This window comes from Spodoptera frugiperda, chromosome 25, assembly GCF_023101765.2.
Source record: "Spodoptera frugiperda isolate SF20-4 chromosome 25, AGI-APGP_CSIRO_Sfru_2.0, whole genome shotgun sequence".
Lineage (NCBI taxonomy): Eukaryota > Metazoa > Arthropoda > Insecta > Lepidoptera > Noctuidae > Spodoptera > Spodoptera frugiperda.
The window spans coordinates 18,324,620-18,338,781 of NC_064236.1; the positions used below are offsets into that span (position 1 = coordinate 18,324,620).

General features: G+C 37.9%; 1 protein-coding gene across 1 annotated transcript in view; it reads right to left on the minus strand.

Moving 5' to 3' along the window:
- Nucleotides 1–14,162, minus strand: part of LOC118261874 (laminin subunit gamma-1) — a 32,869-nt gene that overhangs the window by 11,874 nt on the left and 6,833 nt on the right. The window contains exons 2-16 of the mRNA XM_035572893.2: nt 12,784–12,902; nt 11,787–11,935; nt 11,190–11,307; nt 10,821–11,004; nt 10,193–10,398; nt 9,491–9,594; nt 7,390–7,575; nt 5,172–5,397; nt 4,641–4,855; nt 3,945–4,159; nt 3,197–3,560; nt 2,756–2,941; nt 1,926–2,123; nt 906–1,075; nt 142–266 (exon numbers count right to left, since the gene is read on the minus strand). Coding sequence (XP_035428786.1) covers nt 142–266; nt 906–1,075; nt 1,926–2,123; nt 2,756–2,941; nt 3,197–3,560; nt 3,945–4,159; nt 4,641–4,855; nt 5,172–5,397; nt 7,390–7,575; nt 9,491–9,594; nt 10,193–10,398; nt 10,821–11,004; nt 11,190–11,307; nt 11,787–11,935; nt 12,784–12,902 — 2,765 coding nt within the window. The remainder of the gene's footprint in view (nt 1–141; nt 267–905; nt 1,076–1,925; nt 2,124–2,755; nt 2,942–3,196; nt 3,561–3,944; nt 4,160–4,640; nt 4,856–5,171; nt 5,398–7,389; nt 7,576–9,490; nt 9,595–10,192; nt 10,399–10,820; nt 11,005–11,189; nt 11,308–11,786; nt 11,936–12,783; nt 12,903–14,162) is intronic.

Genomic DNA, 14,162 nt, shown 5'->3' on the forward strand with positions numbered 1-14,162 from the left:
CTCCGGCAGTCGCACTTGCGACCACACTTTTTATAGGATAATGAAAGATAATAATTATTTTACCTTAATCCCTTCTTACAAAAGTGTATATCTTTTCATTTTTAATTACAAAATATTTTGTCTTTAATTCTAAGTACTTACCCATCAATGCCTGGTTTGCAGTAACATTGTCCGTCGTTAGGGTCACAGGTGTTGTTGAATGACCCCTCAAGGTTACACTCGCAGGGCTCGCAGCCGGTGCCCGAGTTGATATTGTAGTAGCCGTCCTGTTTAGAGAGAAATTATGTTTAAGACTTCGTAATAACAAAACTTACGAAAAAGTTCTATCGTCCAAAACAAAAATATTTCAAAACCAGCTTCTGACAGCGCCTTCGCCTGCGTTCCCGTGGGATATAAAGTATCCTATCGCCCAACTCAACTCATACCCTGTATGTATGCCAAATTTGATCAAAATTGGTTCAGTAGTTACAGCGTGATTGAGACGTCACGTGGCGGACAAACATCGAAGCAAACTTTCACATATATAATATATATAAGTATGATTAGTAAGATGGCGTCAAATCGTGTGTGTCCATGTTTACTTATATTGTCTACAACTAGCTGTGACCAACCAGTTGGTCCCTTTTATAATGGCATCATTTAACAATCCTAGTAGCAAAGTCAAATTAATGTTTTAAAGTTAATCATTAGTGTAAGTCAGTTATTTTAATTCAACTATAAATAGGTAGTTTTGAAATGTCAACAAATAAATAATAGTCTGTTAGCACTTAGCTTCACTAATTAGCTTCACCAAGTGCTCGTTTGCATACCATTCTAGTGGCAATTCAGCTCTAATGGCAAGTCCTTCAGTCTCACCTGAAGTTGATATTAGTAAACGAAATATATAAGCAACTACTGAAACTCACCTCACACTTATCGCAGTTCCTTCCAATAACGTGTGGGTGGCAAGTGCACAATCCAGTGAGGCCGTCACACTGGGGGGGGCCCTCCGCACTCTCCACTGTACCGGCGTCGTGGCACTGACAGGGTTTGCAGTCACCCTTCTTCTTAGGATCCAGAGCGTCGCCGAAGAAACCTTGAATGTTAAACGACTTGTTTAGTAAATTGTTTTATTGATTCACTGCGGCGCTGCGGGCCTCCGGCGACTACACGCTAATCATCGCAGCCACCTGCTCCTCAGCCCGCGGCCGCCTCGTCCCTACGCTCCTACGCGATTTTAAATTACACTCTAGGAATAGGACAAACCAGACTACGTGGAGTCGGTTTTAAATTACACTCTAGGAATAGGACAAACAAGACTACGTGGAGTCGATTTTATATTACACTCTAGGAATAGGACAAACAAGACTACGTGGAGTCGATTTTATATTACACTCTAGGAATAGGACAAACAAGACTACGTGGAGTCGATTTTAAATTACACTCTAGGAATAGGACAAACCAGACTACGTGGAGTCGGTTTTGCAACAATTCGGTTCTGTCACTAACTTTTGTTGCCTAAATATTATTATACTAATAGTCATTAGGCCTATTAACGTTATGTGAATCAAATTTATACCAAAACAAATTAATCTTTAAGATGATTATGCCAACATACAATGTAGGCCTTAAAACCTGATGTCGAAGTATTATTATGCCAAAATCATTACGCCGAAGTATATTAGTACAAAGAACATTATGCAAATAAAAGGGATCTTGGGGTTTGAAACTTACCCCTGTATGATATATTTTTGTAGAGAACTATGTGTAACTATTAGTTACTGTTATTACACATAGTTTTACTTACTTTTATTTACACATAATTATGATTATATAATATTACTTACTCATAATTATTATTATAAGTTACACATAGTTATCTACAAAAAAGTTTAGTATAGGTACTAACTACACTGAAAAAGACATCATTTGTCCATTCCACTCACCACTCAAACATTTGTCACAGTGTTCTCCGTCAGTGTTGTAGATACATTTGAGACAGGCTCCCGTTGTCCTATTGCAGTTGCCGACAGCATTGGGGTCTACGTTGCCGTTACACTGGCACAGCTCACACTGTTTCGGGGGTCCAAACTGGCCAGTGGGGTCTCCGAAGTAACCATCAGCACAGACTTCGCATTTCGGTCCTGGAATAAGATTTTAGTCAGTGAAAGCTGCTCACTTGATGCTTGTTGATGTCTTTGTCTACATACACAAAACTACATGTGGTAAGCGTGGTTCAATTTCTTAATACATTACATTAATTTATAGCGATTTTACAATATGTTGTTACTATCATAACATTCTTTATTAATATCAATATTGATCCTGTCGCAAAATCCTGCATTTGCTTTATGTTCTCATGAGGGGAAATCAAAGAATTCTTGTGCCGTTTTAATAGTTATGGTAAAAGGTTTTCAGAATACATCTTTATAAAAGTCATTGCCACACACTAGGATTTTCTCCTAAATCGTGGATGCATTTACAAACAAGCAAGTTCAAAAATTTGTGAATCACACAAAGAGTTGTTCCGTGTGGGAATCGAGACCGCAACAATTTCCACGGCAGCTGGTTGCCAAACCACCACCAGTACCAGCCTAATATACCATGCAGTCTATTACAGAAACCTTCAAAGGATATTTTATTGATATTGGATAAAATTGTGGTTCTATACACTTTCACGAAGTATCTTTGTGATATTAACTTTAGATCACTTCACTTGGCACAAATATGCTTAATGACTTTACACCTAATAATATATTGCTGCTTAAATTCTTACCAGCATATCCCTCGGGACAGTCGGTACATACAATGCTTCCATCCATGAGCTGGATACATCCACTGTCCTTAGGACACGGGCAGGGCTTGCAGTCGTCAGGAGTACCGGCGATAGCATTACCATAGAAACCCTTGGCACAAAGCTCGCAGTTACTGCCCGTTGTGTTGTGTTTACAGATACAGAAACCTGAAAAAAAAAATCAAGAATGACATCATTCGCTAAAATTGTCATCTACCCTAATATCGTGGGACGTAACGATTTATTACATAACTATTATACAGTAACGTGAGTAACACAGATACAGTATGAGCTGACTTGGGTAATAGGATCCTTTAACCTACGGGAACGCGGGCGAGGCCGCAGGAGCTAGTGATTTATAAGTATTGTACATAGACTAGTGATTTTATATAAGTGCTACTTTAATACCATCTTAGTACTCACCGGTAGCAGTGTCACAAATATGAGCATGTCCATTACAGTCACAAGGTATACAAGTGGAGTACGGTCCACCATTAGCAGGTTCATGCTTGAATCCAGGCGCACACTCTTCACAGTAGTCCCCAACGTAAGCTTTCGGACAGGAACACTTTTCCACCCAATTGGCTGGAGCGGAACCTTTCTCTCGTCCAATCTTAGCAGTTTCCAGCTTGAAGTTCATGAGATAACCTTCTCCAGGCTTGTTATAGGTACCCCTGATCTTGATAGCAGTCAGGTTTTGGAGAAGAGACATAAATTCAAAGTTTGAAAGGGTCGGAGACCAGCCGTAGCGAGGATCCTCATGAAGCCTGAAGGTGTATTCTTGAGCCTGCAACCATTAAACAATTACATAACATGAGGGAATGTAGAAGAATCTCCTTAAGCTTCGGTAATTATTCTTTTTAAACACCTCAATGAATACTTTAGATGGGAAAAAAGTTATATCTAAACTAATTTATGCGGTAAACAAAATACTCCAAAGCATTGCTAAAAATAAACAATAACTCTTTAGACAATGGATGTCTCAAATAATATTATAAAAAAAAAAACTAAATGATCTTCCTTAAAAGCACAAAAAACCAATAGCAGTGGAATAAAATTTTGATAAATACTCGAAGACATTCGCAGATGCTGTAATGTATCAAGACAGAAGTGCGCATTTGCATTTAGTCAAACACAGTTTAACTGCTTAGCAAAGAAATGTTCAACGTACCTGGTTAGTAGGTTCCGGATTGTTCTGTGCGTAGATATTAATTGACACCGAGGATCGTGGACCTTCCAAGATAATGTCAGTAGCTGATGGATAACCTCGTACTTCTCCAAGTCGCAGGGAGAATTTCAAGTCATGATTGTATGAAGGTCTTTGATCACCCAGGAACTGACTTGAGGCGATGAAATATAAGGTTTCCGAAGATTGTGATGAAACGGCTAAAGAAAACATATGGTGGGTTAGATAAAATAAGGAATTATTAAAATTGGGGTGTTTAATAGAGTCAACAATGTCAGAGCAAATTATGTTTTAATGATGTCTAAACATTAAAAACAATGTCTGTTCATTTAACAGAAAGCAAGAAGCGTATAAAGATGACATTGTGATTGTCGAACTGAACTGTGGTCTCTCAATTTGTTTCAGTGTTTCTTCTCAGAGTTAAGATTGTAGAAGAGTACAAGATATTCTGGCCTCAATTAGTTTCATTTAGAGTTTTTGTCATATAAAATTGACATTATGTAGCCTATACAGAAATAAATATTGTTTCAATTTAACTGAAGCAGAGCAGCTCCAGTCTCAAGGAAGAGGTCCGTTTAGTTAGAGGGATCACAAATTAATAAAAAAGGAATAAGTCCTCCAAATTAACTACTGTCTATAATCATCCTAACTTTAAAGACTATCCTCAATTAATGAACTCACCAATATTTTGAGTATTGGCATTAAACTGAAGCTTGGCAGGTCTTTCTTGTTCATCTTCAGCCATCCACTTCTCTGCATCTCTGATGAAATGGGCACTAGTCTCATGGGCTTGGTACTTCGGGGCTGAGCTACACTGGGAAGAGTGGCCGAAACAGAAGCACGGGGTACATCCGAAGTCATTGCTGATGTCTAGGTTGAAGAAACCCGGTTTACACCTAGAAGATAGGAATAAAATTAAGCACTATTGTTTTGAATAATATTGGTATGGTTGAAAAGTCTAGATTTACCTTGCATTTTCTTGAACACATCATAGATAAAAGAAGTATAACTATATTATAACTAAAGTTGATGACATAAGAATCATATAAGATAAGAACCTACAGCAACAAGATTGGTGACACGCCTAATTGTTATTTTTTCAATTGATTCAGATTTCGGTTGCCCTTAACTAATTCGAAATGACAAAGACTAACTATTAACTAGACTTTAGAACCTAAAACTGTCCATAAAACAAAATTAATGAATACTTACTCTCTACAACGTCTTCCTTCTACGTTCTGCTTGCACAGACACACTCCTGTTTGAGGGTCGCACTGCGGGGTGTTGGCGTAGGAACCAGACTCGTTACATCCACAGGGTTTGCAGCCCTGGTTGGTAAACTCGTAGTGGTTTGGTGCGCAGACGTCACATTTGTCTCCTGTCACTCCAGGCTTGCACTGACACTTGCCTTCTGCGTTACATTGAAGGCTGCGAGATCCTGAGTAGGATATATATAGTTTTTAGTATCAATTTATAGTAATTTACGTAAAGTAAGTAGTTATAACTAAAAGAGGTAAGTGGCAGTAGTTTATGATATTATTACGCTATATAGGAATTTACACCACTATAATATACTTTTACACAAATATTTATTTACGAAACTTTATTTTTAAAACTTATAGGTACCTAACAATAATTACTAAGAAAACAAACAATTAACAAAGCGTACGCGCACGCGCCATGGCACGAGATTAATACAATACAAATAATACAATAGTGTCAACGTAACTTGGCGCGTCTGAACTTCGTACAGAACTACAGAATGCAGAAGGCTGCGCAAAAAGTCTTTTTTAGAACCAAAATGGTCGCATCACTCGCATCAGGCATGCGGCGACATGCGGGGGGCGGCGATCTACTCTAGAGATTGACCAAGTCTAAATACAATAGACCCTTTATCGATCAAAAATCGCAATCGATATTTTTATTTAGAGTTTATTGTTTTTTTATATAATATATTAAACGAAATAAGATTTACAAATATAGTTAATTTTGTCATTAATACACGATATTTCGACATTAAAATAAAACTAAAAGAAAGTATTTTCTCAATTGAAAGTTATGATTTACTTGAATATCAGATATCATTAACGACTATTTGAGTAACGGCTGTTTAAGAAAATTTAAAACATCAATATAACATTGAAAATAAATATATTTTTGTGTGATAAGTAATTAATAAGTCTCGAAGTAATCGATTTTATGAAAATCGGGGGGATTTTATGAAAATCGATTAAACAACACCCGTGTCCACATCCCTTTTTGGTTACTTCGTGAATCTTCGTGTTTATTCGGCAATACTCGGTACCCGGTACTATGTCTCTGTCACACGTTAGGATCGGCGTTGTGTTAGTGTCACTATCTCTGTCTTGTGAGTGCAGTCGTATACAAAACTTTTCGTATATTTCGTTATTACTGTTGTTTATCGATTAGGTACTAGCCAAAAATTACTTATCACACAAAAATATAGGTATTTATTTTAAATGTTATATTGATGTTTTAAATTTTCTTAAACAGTCATTACTCAAATAGTAGTTAATGATAACTGATATTCAAGTACCTAAATCATAACTTTCGTTAATACAATACATACATATTAACTTTGATTAACTTATTATGCCCGAATACTCGAACGTCAGTCAAATATAGCCATTAGTTAAGTCTAACTTAAAGATGAGCATTGCTCAAATATAAATGGAATACTGAAACGCCAGTTAATTCAAATTAAGTTGTAGTTAGCTGAGCAGCCGTTAAATATTTGAGAGACGATTGAGTATTCGGGCATTAGACTCGCTATCATCGCTATTACTCCTACGAATTTTATATTTTGCTGTGCCCGACAGGGTCCATAATTGTGACTTAATACTGTATTTTCTAACACCTGTGTACATTATGGATGCAATAAATACTTGAATACTTGAATTTGGCATTTATATAAAATATAATGACCAGTCGTTATGTATAATTGCTATATGACTGTAACATAATAATATATACTTACTATTTATTAGGGGTTTTTTAAAACTTTCATTTATACCTATTATTTTCATATAATGTACATTTTATGTAAGTATAATGTTATTCCCGATATGTGTAAGTAAGGTATGCACAATCCTTTTACCTATATGGACTGCACGCCACTGAATTATAGGAACGTGTAAGTATTTCTTTAATACTTACTTAAAACATATTCTTACATTATTATTAGTATTTAACACGTTCACTGCCACGATTATTTTTTTGAAGTTCATAGCGATGCCGCCCTGAGAATATACTGAGAATTTAGGACACGCCTGGCGTGTTCGAGGCGTAGTTATAGAAATTCTCAAGAACACGCTTGGCGTGTCGGTGGCATTGAACGTGTTAAACAACATTGTACACTTTAAGGCGTGTTATATTCCTTCCTTATGTACTCCATTCGCATAATACTTACCAGTAGGATTACAGTTACAGGGTAAGCAGATATCTCCGGATCCTTGGAAGAAGTTCTCTTTGCACCTCTCGCAGTTGGCTCCGTCCCTGTTCTCCGCGCAGTCTATGCAACGCCCGCCGTGTCCCGTGCGCTCATACAAGTCCTTGTCGAACTCACACTTGTTGGAGAATCCATTGCAGTTACAAGCTGTAATGAAACACCAATCAGGTTGTGGCAAAGTCATTTGGAAATAACGTCTAAGTACAGAAGAATTTGTATAGTGAATCTGGCAAATATTATGAAACTATTTTATCAGGGAACATTGTTCGAAGAAAAACATAATTATATAAACCAAATTAACAATATAATAGGAAGCTGAGCACACGAATTAAAAAAAATCAAAGATACGTTAAATAGTTACCTATAATATATGTCATTTGTACAACAAAATGTGTGCAATGCAAAGCACATATTATATCTTCCTAACTTTACCATTACCGTACTAATGTTAATGCACTTGGGAGCAAATAAACAGAGCCAAGAGTGTTTTTTCTTTTTCATTTCTTGATAATATTTTCTGATAAAAAATATTTTCTGTTTCTTTGCTCCCAGGTATAGACATATAATGCCAACTTTTCGTTAAGCTGAGTAAATGCTATTAGGTAGTTGCACGAATGATTGGAAGATCAAAATGTTCCATAATTTAAGGATATAATAATCTTTGGTCTACTGAAAACAAAAATCAACAATTAGACAAAGATCCGAAGGGGATTTTTCAATACAGATCCGTTTTAAACTGAGGAAATATATTCAATAACTTACGAATAGACCAAGTGTACCTCAAGAAGTCAAAATGCATTTAAATATAAAATGAGTCTGACGGACAAAGTGTGAGAGAGCCATGCTTCGGCACGAATAGGCCGGCTCGACCGGAGTGATGACTCACAGAAAACCGACGTGAAACAATGCTTGTGTTGTGTTTCGTTGTGTGAGTGAGGTTACCGGAGGCCCAATTCCCCCTTCCCAATCTTCCCAGTCCCCGATTCCCCAACAACCCTTAAATTCCTAATCCCCAAAAAGCCGGCAACGTACTTGTAACGCCTCTGGTGTTTCAAGTGTCCATGGGAGACGGCGATTGCTTACCATCAGGTAATACGTCTGCCCGATTACCGGCGTGTTTCATAAAAAAAAACAAAGGTCCATGATGTGAGCAGTGCATGTAACACTTTATGTGTTCCCTTAAAGTTTCTCTTAAGATTTGGATATGTTGTTAGACTGTTCGCAATTGCATAAAAAAACGGCAAACTTCGACAGATGCAAAAACATTTGCTTGTATATAATAATTACAAAGCGGATTTAACTTTCTATAGTGGTCGCAAGCGCTAGCTTTTATAAATTTTAGGGTGTTATGATATTTTCGATTTAGATAATATTCTTTGTTTTTTACAATATCTGTTTACTTCAATAGTTCAATAGTTGTAGGTAATTTGCTTAAAATTCTCGGGACATGATCCCTAAATATTATAACTGCTAGAACACAGGCATTCGCTGGGCCTTACTCTTGCAGCAAAAGGAGATTTTAATGAACAAGATATTAGATCTTTACATTAAACTTTTATCTTATGTGGTTCTAGTGTGGCTATTACACTTATACTTATACCAGGCTTATGGCTGATTTTATAGCTACGCTGTTAGACGCACCGTTGAGCAGCGCCGTTGTTAGCAGCGCGCGTATTGCTGTAAAACGAAATTAGTATCGCGCGTTTCGCTTCTGTATACAACAGCGCGCGTTTCGCTTCTGTATACAACAGCGCGCGTTTACCCAACAGCGCTGTTCAAGCGTGTGACTATAAAACGCAACTACTACCCCGAACAAGACGCGTAGCTATATAATCAGCGTATCGCTGAAACTACAAAGCATAAACAAATACAAGTACACATTACAGTACATAGTACAAATTAGAATAAAAGAAGAAGATGCATGACAACGAACGATGATACTCCAACGACAATATTGGCGATTGAGATACAAGACTGCCCATCCACGTCCTGCTTTACAAGAACTTTCGCATAGAGAAAAGAATTCGCAGTGAACAAAGCAAGCAATGCATAGTGAACTAACCCTTGCATTCGTGCACGTTCGTCGGTGAAGCCCTGCCCCAAGGAGCGTCATTGTAGAAGTCCAAACATCTTTCGCACTCTCGACCAGCTGTGTTGTGCTCACATCTGAAATGTGAAACAATTTAGGTCACAGTTACATTACATTAAAACCTACGATGGAGCACGCCTGCCCATAAGCAACAGAATTCCACTCTTCAGCGGTTGGCACAAGGTGGTACAACGTAACTCGAAATGAAATACTTCGTGCGAGTGAGTATCCACCATGAAGGATTGGTGTTTTACCACAATACATGTAAATACAATGATGGAAAAAACTAGGGCAAATCAAATTGTGCAATTCCCCCGCACCCTCACAGAAATGTGGTCAAGTACAGTTATACAAAATTAGATTATTTCTAAGCTGATACACCGTGATAATTGGGGATTAAGTGTAATGTGAGCAACGCCGATGTAACACCTACTTGTCATGTTGGCTGTGTTATGATCCCAATGTAATAGGGGGTAGACCTATTGTTCTTGAAACTGAAACTTTATCCAAACAATACTTACATGCAGAAATTTGTTTTATGTATTGTACCTATTCGTGTTAAGTTTTCTGAATCTCTAATTTAGATCTGAACAAAATTGGCACTGAGACAGATTGTTCTATGTATGCAATACAAAAAGTACTTATCTTTCTATTAAAATATTTTGATTGCGTTACCTGCAAGCTCGTGTCCTGGTACCATCAGGTAGTTCTTGGGTCTCGCAGACAGAAGCGTGACCGTTGCACTTGCACCTTGCACCCACAGCCACGTCAGCGATGGCGTACCAATAGGATTGCAATACTTGGACGTCTCCAAAAATTTCGTCTCCGAAGGTATTCAAACGATCCAGGGAAATTCGAATATCAGTGGCAGTTACCCATTCCTGGATACATTTAATTGTTTTAATAATTTAGCGGTCATCAATTGCCAATGAAGAGAAAGATGAGAATGCAAGAAGATCATTTTGACGATTTCTTTGGTAGAAGTTAACAAGTTTCTTAATAATTTCTTTGTATAACGTTAGAGACTGATTTAACATTTGTGTTTAAACAAATTATAACAGTAATTGTAGAGTATGTTACACGTTATTGCAAATGTTATATTGTTACACATTGTTGTATAACGTTATATAACTGCTGTGTGGGAGCACCTTTAGACGGTATTTTGTATGCGCTGAAATATGTAATAGTAAATGGGCATGGAGACTTGTAAGAACTTATCGCTTCCTTCGATAAATGAGTTATCAAACAAGTACCTAACAAGTCTTTATGGAAGTTTAAGTTCCTATGACAGTAATAATCTTACCTGCAGCTCAGGACTGTTGTCAAAAGTAAACGCTGAAGGTCGACCTTCGAGAGTGGAGAAGAGGACGTTACCACCGGAGAGTGGCGAGATGTCGGAGTATTCGCTGGTGCAGAGGGCGCGGGTTTCTGCTCCTAACTCCGCAGCCCTCTGTTCTTGAACTCCGTACGTGTCACGGCAGGAGGCACTGAATGAATAGGAGTTTAATTAATGTCCGTACCACCAAACGTAATGTGAGTATATTATGAAAATGCAAGGCATAGGAAATATTTAAAAAATGACGAATACGATTGGAATCATATACGGACTGCATGTGGAAGAATCCAGAGAACTCTGAATGTTACTCTCACCAAATTTTTATAATTTACTTACCTGAAGTACTGGAAGGGCTCCCATACTCTTTCTTCCGAGGTCTTCTTATAGATGGCGAAACTCTGAGGTCTGGGCGAGTAGAACACAATCCTCACGTAGGTAATGTCGTAGGCTTTGCCTGGAATTTAAGATATCATAACTCCGTTTAGTTATCTGTGGTGTGTAACTTTGAGAAACGTCAATACTTCAATTTTCACAAAATTATGCACGGGTGTGATAGTATGGGGCAAAGTTTTAACCTGTGTCATTTTAAAAGTCCTTTAAGCCCTCCAATTCCCACGCTTCGGAGATAACTTCGGGAACCATTAACAGGGGCAATAATTAAAGAAAATACCAAAAAATGTTAATACTATAGACTGAGGTAGTTGATATAAATATGATATTATTTTTATTTTAACAGGTTTTTAACTTAATTATTATGTTATTGGCTTACTCACGTAACTGTTAGATGAGAAACTCGACTAGTTTCGAGCCATGCTAGAGGCTCATATTCATGAGCAGCATTCCGTGACACACGACGCGGCAAATAGATCGATTAATTTAGTATGTCTCATGAAAGTTATATTAATATTATAGGATTTTAACTGATTCACATACCCAAGTGCAGAGTCAGGTTGACCTGGTTAGGATACTGGATCCCTTCCTTCATGGTCTCCGACTGCCACCACGTCTGGTTGTCCTGCTCATAATGGAGGTCAGTCAGATAGTAGCTGGAGAACTGCCCTGGTTGGCAGCTGTCACACGACCTGAAGGAAGAAGAGCACCTTTGCTTTACCCTAGGGTTTACTGAGCTAAGCAGTGACTTGGCATCATTCTTGTAACTGTTTGCTGCACATCACAACTCTTAAACTTTATCTGACTTCTACAGACGTCATACATATTCATGTTCATTTATTTGCTCTCCACAATGTGCGTGTTTTAGTCTTACATGTGACAATTATGGACCCAGTTTGGGCACAGCAATTTTAAAGAAGTCACAAACTTTGTGAGGTCCACTAATGTCCTATAAATTGGTCTAGGCAAAGTGTGTGAACACATACTATGCGTTTCTCAGTATGTAGGTATAATAAACAAGTTATGGGATTCGGTAAATAACTGGCAGCCTAGATTTGTAAGTCTTCTGTGTCTTCTTTAATGCTGTATAAATAAATTATGCAATTTGATGCATTGTGCTTACGTAGATTATAATCAGTGATCGGATATTCGGATACATACTCTTTATGCAAATTATTAATTTGCCTAAAGTTAAAGTATTGATTAATATGGAATGCACTTTTGTATCGAAAAAACCCGGAATTGAGTTTTTTTAATATAGAATCAAATCGGGTGTAAGAATATTTACTTAGTTTAAGGTGTTGGATAATATTATGGAATGCACTTTTGTATCGAAAAAATCCCGGAATTTCGAATTCAAGAAATTTACTGTATTTATTATAGAATTCATCATGTTATTGATTAGTTCCGCATTCCCGAAATCCCGGGATTTATATTGCAATAAATATGTTTAGGCAAATCATCCGAATATCCGATCACTGATTATAATGTATTGTGTGTATTTAGATATATCTAGGTTTAAAGATTTCGCAGTACATACCTAGTAGAGGTGCCGTAAGAAGTCTGTATGCAGTAGACTTTCATGCCGTTGTCACCACAGGTGTTCGTCGCTTCCATTTGGACCATAAAGGCAGCGTTTTCGAACTCTGGTATACATCTCTGTTGTGAAACAAAGGAAACGAGTTAATCGACGAGTAAGTAATCTAATTACGCTGCAAGGTCTATTAGTGTCTAAACACACTATGCCGAGGATACGCGACCGAAGTTCGGCATGATTACGCCTGCAATGCTATTTGAATTACTGGCGACACATTATGCCGAAATTACGTTGCGTTATAGCGTACAGCCGAACTTCGGTCGGGCGTAAGTTCAGCGGCAATTCGGCGGCAACGTATTCTGTAGAACTGTATTGCGAAATTGAATTTCTGCCGCGTAAGTTCGGCACTTATGTAGAATGAGGTATTCCTCGAAGCGCAACTGTTTTGAAGCGCACCTATTTTATTCCTCGAAGCGCACCCGTTAGTTGCGCTTCAAGGAACTATTAAAAATATTAATTTTTATTTCCTCGAAGCGCACCTATGTTTTATTTTCGACTAGAGAGGGGATGCTAACTGAAACTATCGATAATAAGATATCGATAATCTGATACACGTAGCGCTATCTATGAGCAAATAAGGTTAAACTTTTTTAAAATAGTTTCTTGTCGATGTATGACATCGCAAAATTAAATGTTCCGCTTGAAACCGCCAATCAACGACTTTTATTAGTTATTTTATACAATATTCAAGAACTCTGTACTCGTCGACCATAGATTGTTATTCTTTTACCCGACAGCGCCAGAAGAAGGGTTATGTTTTTCGAGAGTATGTATCCCCTCTCTAGTTGAAAATAAAACATAGGTGCGCTTCGAGGAAATAAAAATTAATATTTTTAATAGTTCCTTGAAGCGCAACTAACGGGTGCGCTTCGAGGAATGAAATAGGTGCGCTTGGAGAGGTGCGCTTCAAAACAGTTGCGCTTCGAGGAATACCTCGGTGTGTCATATCAGCCGAATACGTTGGGACGTAAAATCAGCCGCGGAACTTCGATCGCGTACGTTCGGCATAGTGTGTTTAGACACTTAGATTCGTGTTTAGTTCTCGTATGAATCAATCTCCAAAATTAGCAAACCTATATTTTGAATTGTGTACCCAGTTTTTTTTTTGAGGCTGGAAGGTCTTCCAATGACTTCTCCCGCCTTAGGTGAGGCGGGAGGGAGTGTCAGACTCTTACTGACTAAAAACCACCCCGTTCCTTCTCCTGGTTTGAGCCGGAGCCCCGGAAACCTTTTACGTTGTCCGTTGCTCCGGAGTACCCAGAATATGCGATCCACACTAACTATGAATCAAGTTTCTTCACACTATAGACGCCATCCATCCT